This window comes from Nilaparvata lugens, chromosome 3 (assembly GCF_014356525.2).
Source record: "Nilaparvata lugens isolate BPH chromosome 3, ASM1435652v1, whole genome shotgun sequence".
Lineage (NCBI taxonomy): Eukaryota > Metazoa > Arthropoda > Insecta > Hemiptera > Delphacidae > Nilaparvata > Nilaparvata lugens.
Window position 1 is genome coordinate 5,928,042 of NC_052506.1, and position 19,927 is coordinate 5,947,968.

At 33.8% G+C, this 19,927-nt stretch overlaps 2 protein-coding genes across 2 annotated transcripts in view; both read left to right on the top strand.

Annotated features, from left to right (window-relative positions):
• Positions 1-19,927, top strand: part of LOC120350189 (odorant receptor coreceptor-like) — a 105,597-nt gene that overhangs the window by 70,844 nt on the left and 14,826 nt on the right. The gene's annotated exons all lie outside the window — the stretch shown is intronic.
• On the top strand, positions 4,787-11,661 carry LOC120350190. The gene is made up of 3 exons (XM_039422692.1): positions 4,787-6,004; positions 9,246-9,286; positions 11,304-11,661. The coding sequence occupies exons 1-3, from the start codon at positions 5,861-5,863 to the stop codon at positions 11,491-11,493; spliced, it is 375 nt and encodes a 124-aa protein (XP_039278626.1). The 5' UTR covers positions 4,787-5,860; the 3' UTR covers positions 11,494-11,661.

Consider the following 19,927-nt stretch of genomic DNA (forward strand, 5'->3'; position numbering starts at 1 on the left):
CCTGGAACTTTAAAATTCTCCGTACTTATAGCGAATGAGCGATTCTAATGATGTTGTTAAATATTTTAAGTTCATTCAACTTGTTTGAATAAAATGAAGTTGAAAATTTTCAATAATCTAGAAACGTGAGATGAAAGGTTGATAAACTGAAAAAGCGTTAGTAGACAACGTTATACTATTATAATTTCAGATTAACCCATAAAACAATCTTGATAAACCAATGCATTGCAATAAGCCGGTCACGATAAATCCGATGCATTGCATTCATATAAATGCACTGAACACATGCTGGTATCTAGCAATGTTCTACGAGAATCAAAATATCTTATCCCCGAAATTCACAAGCTGATGGATAGCCAAACTACAAAATATAAACACAACCTAGAAGATGAAGAATCCTTAAGGGTTTGAAGGGGTGGTTAGGAGTTGGGGTTTTTGCTTTTAAATGGCAAAATTCTTGTATCATTCAAATGTTTTGATAATTACTGTAAAGCAGAAACAGAAAGCTTGCATGTTAAAACATGTCTATGTTATACAGGGTGGGTGGAAAGTCCGAGAACGGCTTAATATCTTATACACAAAGGTAATTTGACGGTGGGTGTGATTGGGGATCCTACTCAAATTGAAAAAACTACTTTACTATGACTTGAGAAGTCTGGTCCACCATCTTGGATCCGTAATTTTTAATGCAACTTCATTTTTTTAAATGGTCATGCGATACATGATTTCAAAACAGAATTCCAAGAAAAAATGAATGGCGAAAACCGCAGATCGATATCTCAAACCGTTAAGAAGATATTCACATTATTAATCAATACCATGCAAATCAGAAATGAAATACTTGAGTGGTATTGATTAATAATATGAATATCTTCTAAACGGTTTGTGATATCGATATGTGTTTTTCGCCATTCTTCTTTTCTTGAAATTCCTTATCGAAATCATTTATCACATGACCACCTTCCTATTTGAAAAAATAAAGTTGCATTCAATATGTCGGATCCAAGATGGCAGACCAGATTTTCAAAGTCATAGTAGATTAGTGTTTCAAATGTGAGTAGGATCCCCAATCACACCCACCGTCAAATTACCTTTGTGTATGAGATATTAAGCCGTTCTCGGACTTTTCACCCATCCTGTATAATTTGACTATACGTCACCGTATGATTTTCAAGAATGCTATATTCTGCCTACTTCGTACTACTGACTACGTCACGGCTGCAGTTCCCCCACTCCAATTGCATTTCAACTTAAATTCAATAGATGAGTGACCAACCTTCTGTCTACTAACTTTGATCAAAGCCTACCAACTATGATAGGTATTGATGTTCAACTTTTACGTCGAAAACTTTTTTCTTTTTCTATCAACATAATGAATATAATAATAGCATAATCAATTGAGCTATTCATATTGTTAAACTTTCCAATTTTTTATATTAGAGTGCGATCTCTTATCTGCTTTATGTAAAAGTAGAATAATATTTAGTTGTTATATATTTAATTTGGTTTTCTAGTTTTACATTGATTTTATGTATATTTTACCTAATGAGACTGGATAATCAGTTAGTTTTTCACTGTGTGCAATAACCAATTGATAATGATCAATTTTGCATGCATTTGTAGCTCTTTAGATATAAAGCTAGAATCAAATCTTTTATCTCATAGTGGTAGGCTAAACATAGCTTAGATATTTGAATGATAGTGGGATCACTGCATTCATGGAATAGATAGGAATAAAATTTCAAAGCCGGTGAACTTCTTGCAAATTAAATGCATGTAAATAGTAAAGTTTTGACGAAGAATCTCAGGCCTAAACTTTCCGGCCATAAATATTTATTGTTTTGTGAAAAAAACTCAGGTGAAATTGAAAAATCTAGTCGAGAATAGTATCCAGCTTTCTTCTCTTTTGTAAATTGAATTATTTTCTATTGCACTTTTGAATTTAAAATTACAGCAATTTTTTAGTAGTTCAATTTTTTAGTTTGAAATTTGTTGAATGGTTTTCCGTCGCACTCCATATTAACTTCAGTAATCTTTATTGAAATTATTTTCCACAATAAGAAGTGAGCTGATTAAACCAAAAAATTGATTAATTTGTAAATCAAAATTATTCAGATGAAGTAACTAATAATAATTTTGAATTGAATAAATAGGTAAACCAAAAAATTGATTAATTTGTAAATCAAAATTATTCAGATGAAGTAACTAATAATAATTTTGAATTGAATAATGAATCAGAAACAAAAAACTTGAACATTTCGTAAATTGCTGAATTTATTGTGATTTTTCTGTACTGATATTTAATATTGATCTCTCACCTCCGTTTTTATCCTATACTAGTTACAATTTCTCGAAGTTCTTATTGCATTCTCAAAAATCTCCTATTCATTCCAAAGCTTTTTTATACTTTATTGCTTAATAGAAATTTTAGTTTTTCTGTTAATATTGATTTGTAAGTAGCTCAATTTAATATGAAATTTATTTTTGAATTCAAAAATGCTATTTAAATGCGTTGTTTAAATAGTTTAAATGATTCAGATGAAGTAACTAATACTAATTTTGAATAACCTAGTAATTGTGGTGTAATTTTTGAATCATGTTTTTTATAGTTTTTAATATTTGTAGTTAGGAAAGTAACTTATTTCTAAAAAAACTCTAATTTTACTTGGTTTCAAAGAGAAGATAAATTTTCAAAATATTACATTTTTGTCAACTGCAGTTTTACTTATGAATTTTGACAGATATCGTCTAATAAAATGGAAAGTTCCCTTTGTCAGCAACAAATAATATTGGACTACATTTCCCAAGGAATATCTACTGAACATTGATTCTGTTGGTTTGCCTATGCATATAAAATCAAGATGGAATATTTTACATAGTATTTGTATATGTACCTGATCTAAACAATCTACTAATTCCCACCATTTCATGAAGTACAAAACTATGAATGCCATAAACGACTCTATACTTAACCTTTTCCTCTCGATCTTTGTAATTTCTTGATTTGAGTGAATTTTGAGATAACGCTATAACCTCATTCATCAAATTGTTCAAGCAAAAATCATATTTGTAATTTTGCATTAATAATCAGCAAGATTGGAGGTTTTGTCCATTAAAATTTGAATTGGAATTGTTTTTTCTTCCCCAATATCGCAATATACGAGGGCTATTCAGAAAGAAGATTACGTTTTTGGATGGGAAAAAAACTAAGTACAGAAAAATAATTATTATACGGTATACATTTGAAAGAGGAACTAATATACTATTTTTCAACATAATCGCAAAACAAATTTAGACGTTTGTCATATCGGTGAACTAGCTTTGAAATTCCCGTGTCATAGAATTCCACCGCCTGTGACGCCAGCCAGTCAGTGACGCCCGCGCGGAGATCTGCCTCGTCATCGAAGCGCTGTGTTGCAAGCCAAGTCTTCATCTTCGGGATTAAGTGGAAATCACTAGGTGCCCGGTCCGGACTGTAGGGTGGATGAGGGAAAATCTCCCAATGGGGGGAGATGTAAGTGTGACGTAAGCCGTTGTTACGACGCCATTTTAGTCTCTAAACAAACCGTTGCTATGGAGAGAGAGCATGTTATTCAAATGGGACTAAAACATCACCTTACATTTACGAGTTTATCAATGAAATAATAGATTTCTAAGAGTTGAGAATATTTTTTCAAGTTCTACACACTCAAATCATCAATTTCCAGTATTTATTCAGATCGAATAATTTTTTTGGTGACAGCCAAAGCAGAAAGTCTCACGAAGTAGTGCATAGTACTATGTATGTAGGCTGCTATGGTAAGCCTAGTTGAAGAGAAAGTTAAAGTGCCACATGAATTCTTACTTAAAATTTTTAATTATTATTTTGTTTTCAATATAAGTTTACTTTCCCAGCATATGCTGGAAGTTTTACAGTCTGCTGTTTCACATTAGAAATGTTTATTTGAAAATGTATACAGTCTGATTTCGATCTCAAATGAAAATGGTTTAAAGCAAACGAACATTTTCTTTGTTCCTGACTGTAAACATTACAGTGAAAAGGCAGGCTACATACCATTTTTTTAGATTTCCTGAAAATCCCAAGGCCTAGCTCGCCTCTATAAATTCTGTACTACATTTTTAGGTTACGTTATTGTTAATAAAAATAATATTTATCAAATTTATCTAGAATAACTACATTAGTGAAATTATTAATACAATAATTCAAATACAATTATGTTTACAGTGAATGTAGCACATAAAATACATAATTATTTGCTTTACTTTACATGTTCACTTACCCCTTTTAAATTCTTGTAAACATCATCACCATTTAGTTAGAATGTAGAAAGTATGCAACATGATTAGTGGTCACAGCATCTACATCTTTCTACTGTGTTGAGTTCATTCAATATCTTACTATTTCATGTAAATTGAAAACAATTATATACTTCTGAAAACCTCAACACTAAACTTATAAGTAAGTACCTAGGCTAAACCAAAACACCTAACCTATATATTTAAGCTTTAGTCTACTCCAACAGTTACTCTAAACAATAGAAAAACAGAATATATTCCTATGAATTTTTAAATTACAACCTTATAACAATCCAATGAAATTCTAGGTAATAATTCAAATTGCATTTCAACTTTCTCTACAGGTAGGTTTTCCATAGCAGACTACAGACATGGTACTAAGCTCTACTTCGTAAGACTTTCTGTTTTGGCTGTCCCAAAAAAAATTATTTGATCTGAATAAATACTGAGAGTTGATGATTTGAGTGTGTAGAACTTGAAAATATATTCTCAACTCTTAGAAATCTATTATTTCATTGATATACTCGTAAATGTAAGGTGATGTTTTAATCCCATTTGAATAACATGCTCTCTCTCCATAGCAACGGTTTGTTTAGAAACCAAAATGGCGTCGTAGCAACGGCTTACGTCATCACTTACATCGCCTATTGTTTCATTGACATTTGCAACCAGCTCATCACTCACAATGCTCGGTCTGCCACTCTTCTCCTCGTTATGAACATTACTTCGTCCATTTTTAAATCTAATTCACCATTGGCGAACTCCACCTTCACTGATTACATTGTTTCCATAAACTTCACAAACTTACCAATACATTTCAATCGGTTTATGGTTTTTTGCTAACAAAAACCTTATAACTGAGCGCACCTCACAACTGACGGGATTTTCAATTGTAGCGCACATTTCAAAAGGCTATTGTGACGAAACGAGCAGCGCGGTCGACCTCTCTCTAGCAAGGCTGGATGCCGACTGACCTGCGGAATGCCCAGACACCAAAATGTACGCGCTCGCCCCACCCACCGCCGCTACATATAAAAACGTAATCTACTTTCTGAATAGCCCTCGTAGACTGAGAGAATAATGAAATTATATTTTTCATACAATAATTATCACAATATTGATTAGTTGTCTGGACTCAATACTAATTATATGATCATAAATACAATATATATAAATATAAACAAAATAAAAATCTCAGTACCCTTTTTGAAATATTTTATCACAAAATAAAATATTTCAAAAAAAGGGTACTGAGATTTTTATTTTGTATATATTTATATTACAAGTAGCCCTATACAGAAAAGAGATAAAAAGATATTATACAATATATAAACTAGATAACTTACATGTAGTACGAAGTACTAAACTTTTTTGAATTATTCATTGATAAATAATACATTCATAAATGATCATGTAATTGCACTATTCACGCTTGGAATTTTGATTCTATATCAGTTGTTTCATTAATTTTTTTTCTATTTACAACAAATGTTTACTAGACCATATTGGCTTCTTTTTCACTTTACTTTATTATTGTGTACTTCCTTGTGCCAAGTTTGTTTTTATGCAATCATTATTGGTTGATTTTATTGTATGTTATGTCACTATGTTCACACTGTTACTAAACAAGAAAGCTAGCATTGTTTTAGATTATGAAGTTTGGTGCCGTTATCACTGGGAGAGTCTGACTTGGTCGCCGCTTAAGTTGGTGAGTGCACAAATATTCACACGATGTAAGTTTTAATTATTTTGTCTTCTTACATTTCAAAATTTAATTAATTTTGTTTTACTGGACTTGATATTCAATGCAACCGGGTGGGTGTCATTCATATGTGCCATACCTCAAATGTGCAAGGATTTCAACTTTTTGTTTTTTGTGTTTATCGAAAATTATTAAAACATTTCACATACTAGTAGTTCTGTGAACTACTCACCTCACGCAGTATTCTCATCCATAAGTACCTGATTGAAACTATAGACCTTATGGAAATACAGCAATAGACTGGCTTCTCCACACATCTGTGTAATCACTTGTCAGCTGATTTATGATGAATAATTCTATAGTCTGATTTTTACTCTAATATTGGTGTATGAAGGAGGCCTTTTTTTCCTTTTATATTATCATTGAAATGCAAAATTTCCAAAAACCTTGTATATATGTCGACGCGCAATTAAAAAAGGAACATACCTGTCAAATTTTATGAAAATCTATTACCGCGTTTCGCCGTAAATGCGCAACATATAAACATTAGGAGAAATGCCAAACCGTCGACTTGAATCTTAGACCTCACTTCGCTCGGTCAACTATTTAACATATTGAGAAAAACCTAACCTCCTCAACCTTTCCTGTCACCTTTAAAACGTCATTGAACGGAACCATTTAGGTTACTGTCTTCTAATCTCATACACTTGCACATTTGAGATATGGCTCATCTGAATTCTCATTACAGAATTCTCATGCATCCGCATAGATATATTGTTTTGTAGTGCATGTCGTTTCCTCCTGAAGAGTATTCCAAGGTTCATGCAGTGGACCACCGAGAAAGAAAACCATTGATTCTTATAGGAATGTTGACAGATTCTGATTTTGATTGTGTGAACACTCACATAAGAACAAAGGTATTTTTTCTCGGTCTTCGGCCACTGTCACATAGACGAAAACGTAGGTCAAGGGGGCCGATAAATTGTCTAATCTTCAAAAAACATCTTATTGAAATTGGAATTGTATAAAGATTAAACAGTTGATTGTAAGCTTCCCTCCCACTAGAGTGAGTTCCACTTTATAATGGCAGTATTTGATAAATGGTGCTGCTATCCATGTCTATCATTCGAAAAAGCCTTTTTTGTCATAGTCATTCGATTTCAGCTGTTTTACATCCATGAAATCAAGCCGGTGAACAGCTGATTGTAGAACAAATAAACATATGATTCTCATTACAGTATACTATACTGTAATAAAATCATATGTTTTCTTTACAGTCGAGTATGTTTCCTAGTTCCGAATTAGGAACGGCAAAACTGGTACGAGACCCGCCTTTTAGCGCTCCAGGTGGAATTTTTGTCAACTACAATCAAGAAATTCCTGATTCGAAACTTGTAAACTAGGTTATGTTTATAGAATGCATGTAGTAATGTCAATACAAGCAGGTAATGTTTTCTGTTTCTCAATTATTCTTTTCTATATTACTATGACAAAAAATAGTGTAAGTTACTTGGACGTGAATGTCTTTTGCAGTGCTCGAATGAAATTCTAGTCGAGGCGTTAGCCGAGAACATCATTCTCCCCTGCAAAAGGCCTCTTCCCATCCTTGTGACTTAAGATACTATTCTAGCATCGCAACATGGCTAGATCGGTTTTTAACAATGAGTACATTCTGTGTACAGTAAATTGTTCCAGTTCCAATCGTAAATTGTTCCATCACGTGACTAGTGCAAAATGTTCCCATGGAACGCCATTTCAAAAACGTTGGTTCAAGCTTTTGGCGCGCACATATAAAGTTGATTTACACTAAAATGTGTCATTTACTAGCTGCGTGAATGAAGAAAGGCTGTTTTACAAAAGTGTTTTTCTAGAAAAGTGTAAATTTCTTTTATTCCATTAATCTCAAATTTTCTATCGAGAAAAATTCATTTAATGAATGGTTATCAAACATAATATTGTTGGTTATGTATTCTATGCTATGGTGAACAATCTATCAGCGCATGCGCAGAGAAGCAAGCAGACTACAATAATCGACCAATGAGAGCTCAGATAGTTGGAACTGTACCAGGTCGGACAATTTACCACACTTGGACTGTGGGGCACGATTTTGGAACTGGAACAGAATCGGTCAAAATTCCTCCCATGGAACGCGGAACTTTTTACTTGGTAAATTGTGAATCGGACAATTTACCACATTCCATGTACACAGAACGGGCCCAATGTAGAAGTATAAGTAACGAAATATTTCATCGAAATTATGAAAATACATTATTAAATCATATAAAAATATATTTTCTTAGCAAATAAAATTTAATTGATTATTTCAAACAAGAATGAACAGTTAATATCACATCATATTATGTATCAGCTATATTCTATAGAAGGCAGTGGCAAGGCAGAGAATCCTCAACACTTTTCTCCTACATTTCTTCACTGCCATTGTAACGTGGACCTCACTATAGACGTGCATGTTCAGACAAATGTAGAGCCCTAAGCTCTCTTTCTCACTCTCTCTCTCTTTCTCTCTCTCACAATTAGCCCACAGGTTCTGGATTCTGTGAAATGGGGCATTACTGTTCTACATAAGAACAAAGCCTCACTCTAGAGGGCACGTTCAGATTTTTATGAGCCACGAACACGCCGCGCATTATTTTGCTTTTCAATCAGCTTGTTATATCTGTATTTATACAGAAACAGTATATAAAAAGCATAGTATTATTATTATTATTAGCGTATGGCTTTGAATGGTGGGGAGACCCAAGGGTAGTTCCACCTCGCCGTATATAGTCCAAAATTCCCTAATGGGAAACCGGACTGTTAAGGTTAAAGTGAGCACAATACTTAAAATTTACAATAAAAGCATAGTATCAGCTGATGAATGCGCATGCTCGTGACGCTCCAGTTTGTATGCACCTTGAGGTTTGCACAGATTACAATCTATTGAAATGAAAAGAGTTTATTCAATTGAAAGTTATTCTCTATTTTTAAAATGATAAAATAATACGAATTTATTCTAATCAATAGATTCCATTTGCACGTACAATTTCAAATTCTAACTTGAAGATCTTCTGTCTCCTATTTTCAACTGCATTTGTGAGTGCAATAATTATTAGTTTTTATGAATATAATAAAATCAGAATAACATCATCTCTATCTTTTATAATAACAGTCAACTTTTGCAGATCCGATGTTGTGTGAGGACCATGAAAAGTCTTTGCTGTATAATATTTCGAATCTCTGTTTACAGGACATGTTGATGGCCCGGATGTCTCGACTGCATTTTTCGAGGTGAGAATGAAGCCAACTATTGTGTGAGTCCAAAATGGAGATTCACATCCTCTGCCACTTTGATTAATTTCTTATTTATTTCCTCAACAAGTGTTTTCCTACCTCTGGATAAAAGTCTTTAACCTTCCTACTACCACATGGATAAAATTCTATATTTTTCTTCTATAACGTCAGCTAGTATCTTTCTCATATTGCAGCTTCATTTACAAAAATGTAGCTTCAGTATCTCTGCCACTAAGTTCTTATTCATTTCTTTAGTAAATGTAATATCATGAACAAGCCTAGTGTGTTTTCATGTTGTACAAGTGCAAACTATTAAACTTCATAGCTTCTTCCACTTGAATTGAGTTCTATCTATTTCTTCAATGTTTTCAGCTAGTATTTCATCCAATTTAAACTTTATTTACAAAATGGAGCTTCAGAGTCTGTTACACAAATAAAGTTCTTATTTATTTCTTGAATGTAATATCATCAACTAGTGTGTTTTCCTATTGTTAAAGTCCAAACTATGGATCTTAAGGGCCGCTTTCCGAGCTCTGGATTTAGCTAAGTCCTAGACTTTAAACAGCTGGAGTCAGAAAATTGGCTTTCCAAAACGGGGCGTAGTCGCAGTCATTGTCATAGTCACTTTTGAATTAAATTTCGAAAAACTAGAACATTGAACAGAAAATAAAATGAAGAGAAATTAGTGTAAAGTTTCAGCTATTTCGAATTATTTAGGAATGTCTTAGTCAAGGAAATACGTTTCCAATTGTAGAAATGAGAAAATAAAAACTACGACTACTGTTATAAAATCTGCGACTACGCCCCGTTTTGGAAAGCCAATTTTGTGACTCCAGCTGTTTAAAGTCTAGGACTTAGCTAAATCCCGAGCTCGGAAACCGGCCCTTAGAGTTTATACCACTTGAATTAAGTTCTATCTATTTCTTCAATATTTTCAGCTAGTATTTTCTCCAATTGAAGCTTTATTTACAAAATGGAGCTTCAGAGTCTGTCACTCAAATAAAGTTTTTATTTATTTCTTGAATGTAATATCATCAACTAGTTTGTTTCCCTATTGTACAAGTGCAAATTCACATCCTCCATAGTTTCTTCTACTTGATTTAAGTTCTATATATTTCTACAGCTAGTATGTTTCCCATTGAAGTTTAATTCACAAAATGTTGCTTTTAAAGCTCTAAAGAGCAAGACAAATTTCTATTTCAAATGTTTTGTGTTTTTTTGATAATGGGCTAAAGAAGAATTGTGGTTTCAACTCTCCTTCCTCCTTGAGAAAATTTATTTATTTATTTATTCATTCAATTTTTGATACAATTACAAATCATATAAATATGATAGGGATAGAACAACAGGCATAGCCCAAAACTATTTTGTTCCCAAATTTTGATAAATGATAAAATGTCCGAAAAAATAGGTTATGTTCTAGTGATTTCAAGAGATTTAAAGCTGATTTTAAAATGGTAGAGAAAAGATTTTGTCAAAGTTGTAGTGTTTTTATGTTTTCTTGTTAAGTTTTCAAATTGGGGCTTTCAACTCTCCGTAGTCCTTGAAAAAAATTGTATGAAATCGAGTTGATCACATAATTATCACCTTATTTTTTTCACTCATCACCCTATGACACATGCATTTCTAATGGAATTTTCAAAAATTAATCACCCTTGATGAAGCTCAACAAGATACTCGTTTCTTTGAGGTTTTCAGAATGTTTAATATTCAGCATTGAAATTCTTGATATTTATTTCATTTTGATTTCATCCTAATTAAAATATAGATACATGAATTGTGCCTTGAATCCAATAGGCCTACCTGCAACTGGACATACACCTTTTTGTTCCAATTTTCTATCAGTTCCCACCTTTTGTATCGTTCCTAAACTATTTATAAATTCCTATTCATATATTTTAGTTAATTTATCAATAATTAATTTAGTTAATTTCAGTCATTTTATCAATTCCTATTCATATATTTTAGTTGATTTCTCGAAATGAATGATCTTGCGTTTGGTTTTGTTTTTCAGGGCCTTTTGCTGCTACAGTGTTCAACAATTATCTTCAACCAAATTCACCGAAAGTAAATTTAATCGAATTTTATTTTTGTATATAAAGTTTGTCGGTGTGTGCGTTGAATACTTTTGTGTTGACCCGCTATTAGTGATAAAATTTAAGTGGCTTCCGGAACTCCTAGTGATAATGTCGGTGTGGTGCTAGTCGTTTACCATTTAGTAGCAATAAACTATAATATTTTGAATATTCCTGTAAAAAGTGAACATACATATGTAAGTATATTGTATATTATGTGTATTATTATATTATGTGTACAATGGTGTTCTATTTGTATAATGTTTTTGTAAAATATGAGAATATTTTGTTGAAATACGTGTAGTTCTATATTTGTTTCCTATCTATCGATTAGGTTAGCTCAAATTATTGTAATTTTTGAAATAGGCCAAGTCGTAGAGAAAAGATAACATACTAAGATATCCCATATTATAAGGCGTCTATGTTCCAAATTTCACTGTTAACTCAAGCCGATAGTCCTAGTAGTTCTTTTTCGTGAAGCTGTGTGACGCTGGTAGTCTTTCATACTGTGCCGTTCTTACACCCTACCCGGCTAAAACAGTAATAATATATAGTAGTCGACAGTAATCAGCTTGAGTTGAAACAACGGCTTGAAATGTGGAACATGAACGACCTATACCATGGGATATCTTCTTATGCTATCGTTTCTTTACAAGTCTTGCTAGTGGTCTTGGGAATGTAAAAAAATGAAACCTAAAGATGATAATAATAATAATAATTTCTCTGGTCGAGGGTACAACACGACCAGAGGAGATTATTCAAAATATAGACATGATTACAAAAAGCATATAAGCTACAATTATTTACAGAGTATTAATACAATTGATTGATTATTTGCTGATCTAAGAAAATGTGGCCTCGACTATATATGAATATGTGTCGGGATGCCACTAATTTTATTTTTCTATTGTTTTAGATTTTATGCCAAAAGTAAAAAATTCTGATAAAGATACATCTTGCGAGTCATAAGAAGTTCATGAAAACCACATTTATATACACAAATTTAAAAAAGAAAATTGATAACCTATGATGTAGAAATTTTATATAAATTTAACATAGAAAACATTTATAATACTCATGGGAAAAAATCATTAAAATGAAGAAAATAAGAATGAAACAGTATGGAAAATTTTTTCATAGAACTAATTGTTCTTCATGATTGATTCTATTAGACAGGAGCCAGTTTTTTGTTTTCGATTTGAATGAATTGATTGCAACTGTTTCTTTAATAGCTATTGGCAGTTCATTGAAAATGTTTGGTCCTAAATATGTGGCTGACCTCTGAGCAGCTGATGTTGTCATCCTGGGAATAGCCAAGTCCATGTTCCTTCTGCGTGTTCCTTGCGAGTGATTCAAATTGATGAAGAATTGTGGGTTCTTTTTGGTGAATGTTAAAAATCTGAAAATGTAAATCTGTCTGATGCTGAGGATGCTGAGCTCCGAGTATAGTAGTACTGAAGGGAAGAGTGGATGTTTGCGTCCTATTATCCTCAAAATTAGCTTCTCAACCTTGGTCACCTTTAATTGAAGATTCTCGTTTTACATCACGTCATCATTGAGTTAGGTTAATTATTATAGTTAATCTAGATAAATAAAAGAATAATATAGGTTTTTCATTTATTAAATTAATGAATCCAATTAAAATAGTTAACTGGAACATTTCTGCTCTGCTGGTAGAAGCAAATACATTGGTTCTTATGGGAGTGTTCACACATAGGCAGAATGGAAATGTATGAACGCTCTCGTAAAACGAACGGTATTCTGTTTTCTGTCCAGCAGAGCACAAATTTATTGGAATACTGGAAAACATCGTACAATTTGATTTGATATGTAGTTGTTTCCTGTTATGCTGATTTGATAACAATTTATTTACAATGGATTTTTTTGGCTTTGAGGTCTCTGGTGGGTCCAACTACCTGAAGGTAGAAAGTGCAACAGGTTGATGGGATCGGAAAAGCTTGTCCTATTGTTTATAAAGGTGGCAATATTTCTCTCTTCATCCTTTTTCTATTGTTCTATAATAGTGGGAAAGTTTGACCATTTTCTTGATTTTGTGCCTTCCCTGATGCTGTTGACTATAGAGCGCACGTCACGGAGTAGATATTTTGTGGACTCATGAGTCCGTACTGGTCGTATTATTCAACCCCATACTGGCCGGTATAAAACTGCTATAAAATTACACTACAAACTTTCATTACACCACAAAATTCCTATTTCGAATCGAACCTTGAGTTTCAGTACCTAGTATAGTTCATTTGACAAGAAAATAAAGTAAAAGTATTGAGAAATCATACTCTCTAGAGATCTATCTTTCTGTGGCACACAGATAATCTTTCACTTTTAACATAGACACACATACAGGGTGCGGCAGTCAATCCCGCATTTTTGAAATAGGTGTAAAAAATAAACGGACGTAGATATCAAAGTTATATTCATAAAATATTTTTCTACATTAAAAAGCATTTAAGAAACATTGAAAATAATCACTGTTTGAAAATAACATCAGCAAGATGGCGGCCTTCCCGAGTACGGCATTAGCACAGGCGATTTGCGAAGCTGTTCATAACATCACGAAGCATAGGCTGAGGAATTCTCTCAATAATCGATAATCGATTAATCTCGTATAATCGATTTATTTTACCATAGACAGATACACCTATAGAGACTATGGTTTCTCAATGCTTTTACTTTATCTTCTCGTCATATGAACTGTAGGTTAGTAGGTAGTTGAACGTCTCATACTTCTCACCAACTTGATTATGAGCCAAATAATTCCCTGGACAAAGTGATCTTACTTTTGCTATATTTTTACTCATATAGTAGCTGAAATGTACCAAAATTGTAGATGTGTAATTTCGTGAGTAAAAATAGATTAGAGGGGCTTTGTAATAACACTAGTAGCAATTATTATCATAGTCCTTGAACTCCTAAATTCATAGGTCCACTTGCCAATACGCATGTGTAGACAAGTACTCCACCTGGTCCACATTACTCCAATCGTGCTCTCTTTAGATGACAAATTACCTTTGGATCCAACTTTCATACTAGCCATTAACAATGGGCATTCATAGACCTAGGAACAATAGCTGACACTTTCCAACAACCTGTTGCCCTGCCCAAGGTAGGAAATAAACGTGGACCCATCACAGACCTTGAAGCCGTTTTTACTTTCCTTGCCCTATTACCATAGGTAAGGAAAGTATTGCTTTCCGAAAAAAATTAAGGTACCCCAATTTCTAAATTTCTATACGTTTCAAGGTCCCCTGAGTCCAAAAAAGTGTTTTTTGTGTATTTGTCTGTATGAGTGTCTGTGTACACGATATCTCATCTCCCAATTAACGGAATGACTTGAAATTTGGAACTTAAGGTCCTTACAATATAAGGATCCGACACGAACATTTTCGATGAAATGCAATTCAAGATGGCGGCTAAAATGGCGAAAATGTTGTCAAAAACAGGGTTTTTCGCGATTTTCTCGAAAACGGCTGCAACGATTTTGATCAAATTCATACCTAAAAAAGTCATTGATAAGCTCTATCAACTGCCACAAGTCTCATATCTGTAAAAATTTCAGGAGCACCGCCCCATCTATGCACAGTTTGATTTTAGATTCCCAATTATCAGGCTTCAGATACAATTTAAACAAAAAATTTCGAGTGGAAAAGATTAAGCATGAAAATCTCTACAATTAATGTTCAGTAACATTTTCACCTAAAATTAAAAATAAGCTCGAAATTCGAGAAAACGTGATTGTTCAATTGCAAACAGTTGTTGGCAACTGTTGATTCTATTAAATGATTCACTATGAAGAGATAGCAGACCTCGTATGTCTCCAGCGTTATTGTCCTGTCACCAGCTGGCTCAGATCTTTGTTATAAGTAGACTGATATGCGCGTGAACACCAGCGTCAGGTGATAAATTTTCATAACGGCAAGGAAAGTTGTGTGAGTGGGCCACACCAGATTTTTTATATTGTGTTTATTTCATTGTGAAAAAATCATGATAAATGGAAAAATTGAACCACGCAAATATCATATTTTATTAAGCGTTTTTCAAGCGCCAACTCAATCAGCCAATCGGAGAGCTTCCTACCCTGCCGACTCTGAAAACGCTTAATTTGGTATCGCCCTTTACCAATTATTGTTATATTGCTAGTAAGATTCTAAATGTAGGCCTACTGCTTTCTGGATTCATTACTCATTAGTGATAACTATACTCTGTACAAAACAACTTTTGACCTGGGACATGCGCAGCAGAGAAGGTATAGAGCGGTAGGGATACAACGGCGGCGGTGTTACCGTTCTGAACCGGCCAGCGTTTTCTAATTTCTAGTGAGTATTCAAGCGCGCATGTTAAACTTATGAAGTTTCCTCTCTACAAGCACTGACTCGACTGATTCTAATCGACAAATATGCAACTGCGCTTTCACCTATGACTATCCATCACTGTTATTGGCAGATCTCCCTCCATTTATCTTCTCCACATATTCCTCCAAGTCATAAGTTATTTTGTACGGAGTATAGATTTTTTTAAATTACTGAACAAGATACTGAATGAGTACCTAGCTTAGCATTATGGTTTTGTTATTCATTATTCATTCAAGCCTAACGACTTAGGCCTTTATTCATACACACAGAAACATCGGATAGGATAATTAACCAGAGCTTATTGATATTAATCAATCGATACTCCTCAAAATACTATACACAGTGTTCTGAAAAAAGGTGCCCATAAGTGAGGGCGTGATTCCTCACTTCAAAAAAAGAAAAAAGTTCTAATTAACATAGTTCTGAAAATGCTTGGTTAGGTACCAAGTTAAGGCCATTCCACACAGCACGTGGCGTGCGTGGCTGGACGCACGCTAGCTACTTAAGGTCATTTGCATACAGTAATGACTTATTTCTGCATGTTGTATATGTATTATAATCTTTGTAACTTGTGAATCTCTTATCTTGAATTGCTGTCCACTGTTATTTTATTGTATCTCTAGAAGAGTAGTCTTTTTGATGTATTTTTCGTTCGCAGTGTAGCTCTAGTAGAGTAAGCAATTAACTGTATTGTTTTTTGTTTTTGTTTTTTTGCTTCTTTGTTTTGTTTTTTTTCTCATTGTATTTCTATAGTGGAGCAGAATGATAATACTGCATGCTTAGTTTTCTATTACTTTTAATTTTCACATGTTCTGTATTTTTTTTTCACGCAGAAATAAAGTCAAAATTTATTATTATATTATTATTATTACTTTTCAAAACATCGCTTCCCAGCTAATCAAATGAAGCAATTCACATAGCAGCCACGGCCACGCGGCAACGCTTGCTATACTAGCCACGCGTGGCTACCGTTCGCTCTCTGAGCGATCTTTTCAAACGTGTCCGGCCACGTTTTGGTCCGAGCATGCGCAGAACGTATACTAGACGTATACTATCGTATAGAAAGTATACTATCATTGTCAGCCTCAAGGTCGCGCATTAAATGATGGAATTCGCCATAGGTCTTCCTTTTTTTATTGATTGGATGTACGGACCCACTGGTCCCGTGCTCTGTCACCGAATACAATAAAACCAGCTCATTATCACTACTACTGCTGCTGTTAGAGACATCAAACCAAGGTAAGCCACAAGAAAATCCAGATTCACACCACGGGACCGTTTGGGTTGACATCTTCCTGCATACTGACGGGAAACGTGGCCGGTATAGCATCGCAACAGTCGTGGCGGTGTGAATTGGCATGTGGCTAGCGTGGCCGGCCTAGCGTGCGTCCAGCCACGCACGCCACGTGCTGTGTGGAATGGCCTTTATACAGAGTGGAAGATTTCGTCTGAATTTCTGTGTCCCTGCCGAAACGAAGCCCTAAGGGTATTTGTTGGCTGTTAATTGAGATGTACAATTTAGCGTACATTATGTAAAATGAACTGAGAAATTGTATAAAACCGTTTCCTGTAGGTACAGTAATTTTTAAGATATGTGACGAAATACGCAAAACTTGGTCCCGAAAAACAAATTCATTTAAGGTTTGAAACAGATTTACTATGTTAAATGTACAATAAACACAAAATATTTTATTCCTGCAGTTACCTTGAAAAGTGGCCATTCCTGCACCGATTACAGAACGCAAAAAAAACACTTTTCCGCTCTAGTGCAGGAAAAATTTTTTCTGCACTCCAGATTTGCAACATGGCAACGCAAAATAGTTGGTGGGTTATATGGAGGATTAGTGCACGAGAACAAAAAATAAGTTGGTAACAATGACTGTGGTATAGTGTTGTGGTGCACATTATAATAATATTAAGGACAACGAGGACAGCCACCACATGAGTGCTGCCTTCATTCATTTACTACTACATTATTCAATTTTATTTATTAATAATAAAATTACACAGAAAAACATTTGATGGATTTCAGGAAATTCACCCATAATTACCCACATTTCATATTCAATGGTAACTGTAGGAAAAATTAAATGTGAAATACGTGCGCAAAGTTCCTCTGCTGCACTCAAGAAACCATTCCGCCCTCGCCTACGGCTCGGGCGTAAACGTTTCTTTCAGTGCAGCAAACTGTCACTTTGCGCACTAGTTGCACAAATAACTATTACAGAACTCTAGAAAATTAAATTTCGAAGAGAAATATGTACAATAAGTCTATAATAGACTGATATTCATAGTTGAGAATGATATTGTTACATATGTATCAATGTATAAATAAATAATAGACAAATGAGCGTATTGTATGTAATTAAGGATTATTTTTTCAAGGTTGCCTTTGTCTATTATAGACTTATTCTACATCTTTCTCTTGGAAATTTAATTTTCTACAAGTTCTGTAAAAAAATATTTTTTGTTTATTGTTCATTTAACATAAAATCTGCTTCAAACCTTAAAGAAACATGTTTTTCGGGACCAAGTTTCGCGTATTTCGTCACATATCTTGAAAATTACTGTAGCTACAGGTCTGGAAACGATTTTATACAAATTCTCAGTTCATTTTACATAAAGTACGCTAAATTGTACATCTTAATTAACAGCCAACCGAACTAGCAGTTCGGCCAATCAGGCTAGCTTAACAGCCAATCAGGTCTAACTAGTTGGACTATTATAATACCCGTAGGGCTTCGTTTCGGCAGGGGCACAGAAATTCAGATCTTCTACTCTGTATAACTTGGTAACCAAACATTTTCGGAACTATGTTATTTAGCACTTTTTTCTTCTTTTGATGTGAGGAATCACTCCTTGACTGGGCACCTTTTTTCAGAACACACCCTGTATATTTACAAACTCAGCCCTGAACCTCTCCATCATCCTATAGTGAAATTATTCACGATATTATTGGAGAATAATTATTTTGGTCAATTCGTTAGGACTGTTTCAATAGGATGTACTGCGTGTTATTCATCAGGAATACTACTGGAAGTGAATCTGCCTATAGTCTAATTAGGAATAGTCATTAGCAGAACAGCGGCCACTTCACTAATAGGCAAAGACATTAATTCGCTGAGTAATTATGTTTCAATATTAATTAGTAGGTACCCACTACCATCAGTCAACTAAACGAATTTTATCCGAGGCCTCAAGAGCTAATACTGACAACAATGTTGATGTAATAAGATTCACGTTAAGCTGTCAGCATAATAATAATATTATACAAAGACATTAATTCGCTGAGTAATTATGTTTCAATATTAATTAGTAGGTACCCACTACCAAGAGTGAATGAAATGAATTTTATCTGAGGCATCAAGAGCTAAATACTGCCAACAATGTTGATGTAAAGAGATTCACGTTAATCTGTCAGCATACCTTATAAATGAATAGAATGCTCCCCATTTAACCAATGGTGAAAGTATGAAATGTATCTCTCAAGCCTGGTCTACCATTCAAAGTCTGTTATAACTGCAGAATTTAACTTTCTATATAGTGAAATTCACTTGGAAAGGGAAGAATTGATACCTATATAGTCTGCATAGGAAATACTGACATTTTGAATTGTTTCCACTATTGTATCAATACAGTATTGATACCGTATTATCAATGACCGCCAAAATTACTTCGTACCTGTTCGAAAAAAGGATCTAAATTATACAGAGGCCTACCGTAATTAACAGTGCTATTCGATTATTGATTCTAATTACTAAATAACTATATCTCACCAACAATAGAGTTATAATTTTGTGAAACATCTCCAAATTCACAGTTGGAGTTGTTTTTTCTGGTCAGTTCTTTCTATTGAGTTGATTATAATAATTATTATAGCCTATTAGTTGCTGCTAGGCCTGAATACAATCAAGTACCGTACTTTATCTTCTATCATCAGATTTATAACAATAACTAGTAGATTTGTGAACAGTAGACCTCGTGCTCAGTAAGTTACAATGACCTGTTTTCTCAAAAATTAATAAATAATTTATCAATTTAAAATGTCTAGAAAAAATCCTGAATAAACATAGAGCTTTCTGTCCTATCGTACCGTGACGTGTCGTCCCGGAATGTGAGTGTGAGCGCTGTTATCAGGTTTGGCTGCAACTGTCTACAACGTTGATGGAAAGATACATGTTCGATGTTCGATGATG

What these genes read in the sequence shown, in the direction of transcription:
- LOC120350190 (XM_039422692.1), top strand. Translation starts at nt 5,861, where the DNA reads ATGCAATCATTATTGGTTGATTTTATTGTATGTTATGTCACTATGTTC. An exon ending in CTTGGTCGCCGCTTAAGTTG is followed by an intron (nt 6,005 to 9,245) that starts GTGAGTGCACAA and finishes CTCTGTTTACAG; the next exon opens with GACATGTTGATGGCCCGGAT. An exon ending in TCTCGACTGCATTTTTCGAG is followed by an intron (nt 9,287 to 11,303) that starts GTGAGAATGAAG and finishes TTTGTTTTTCAG; the next exon opens with GGCCTTTTGCTGCTACAGTG.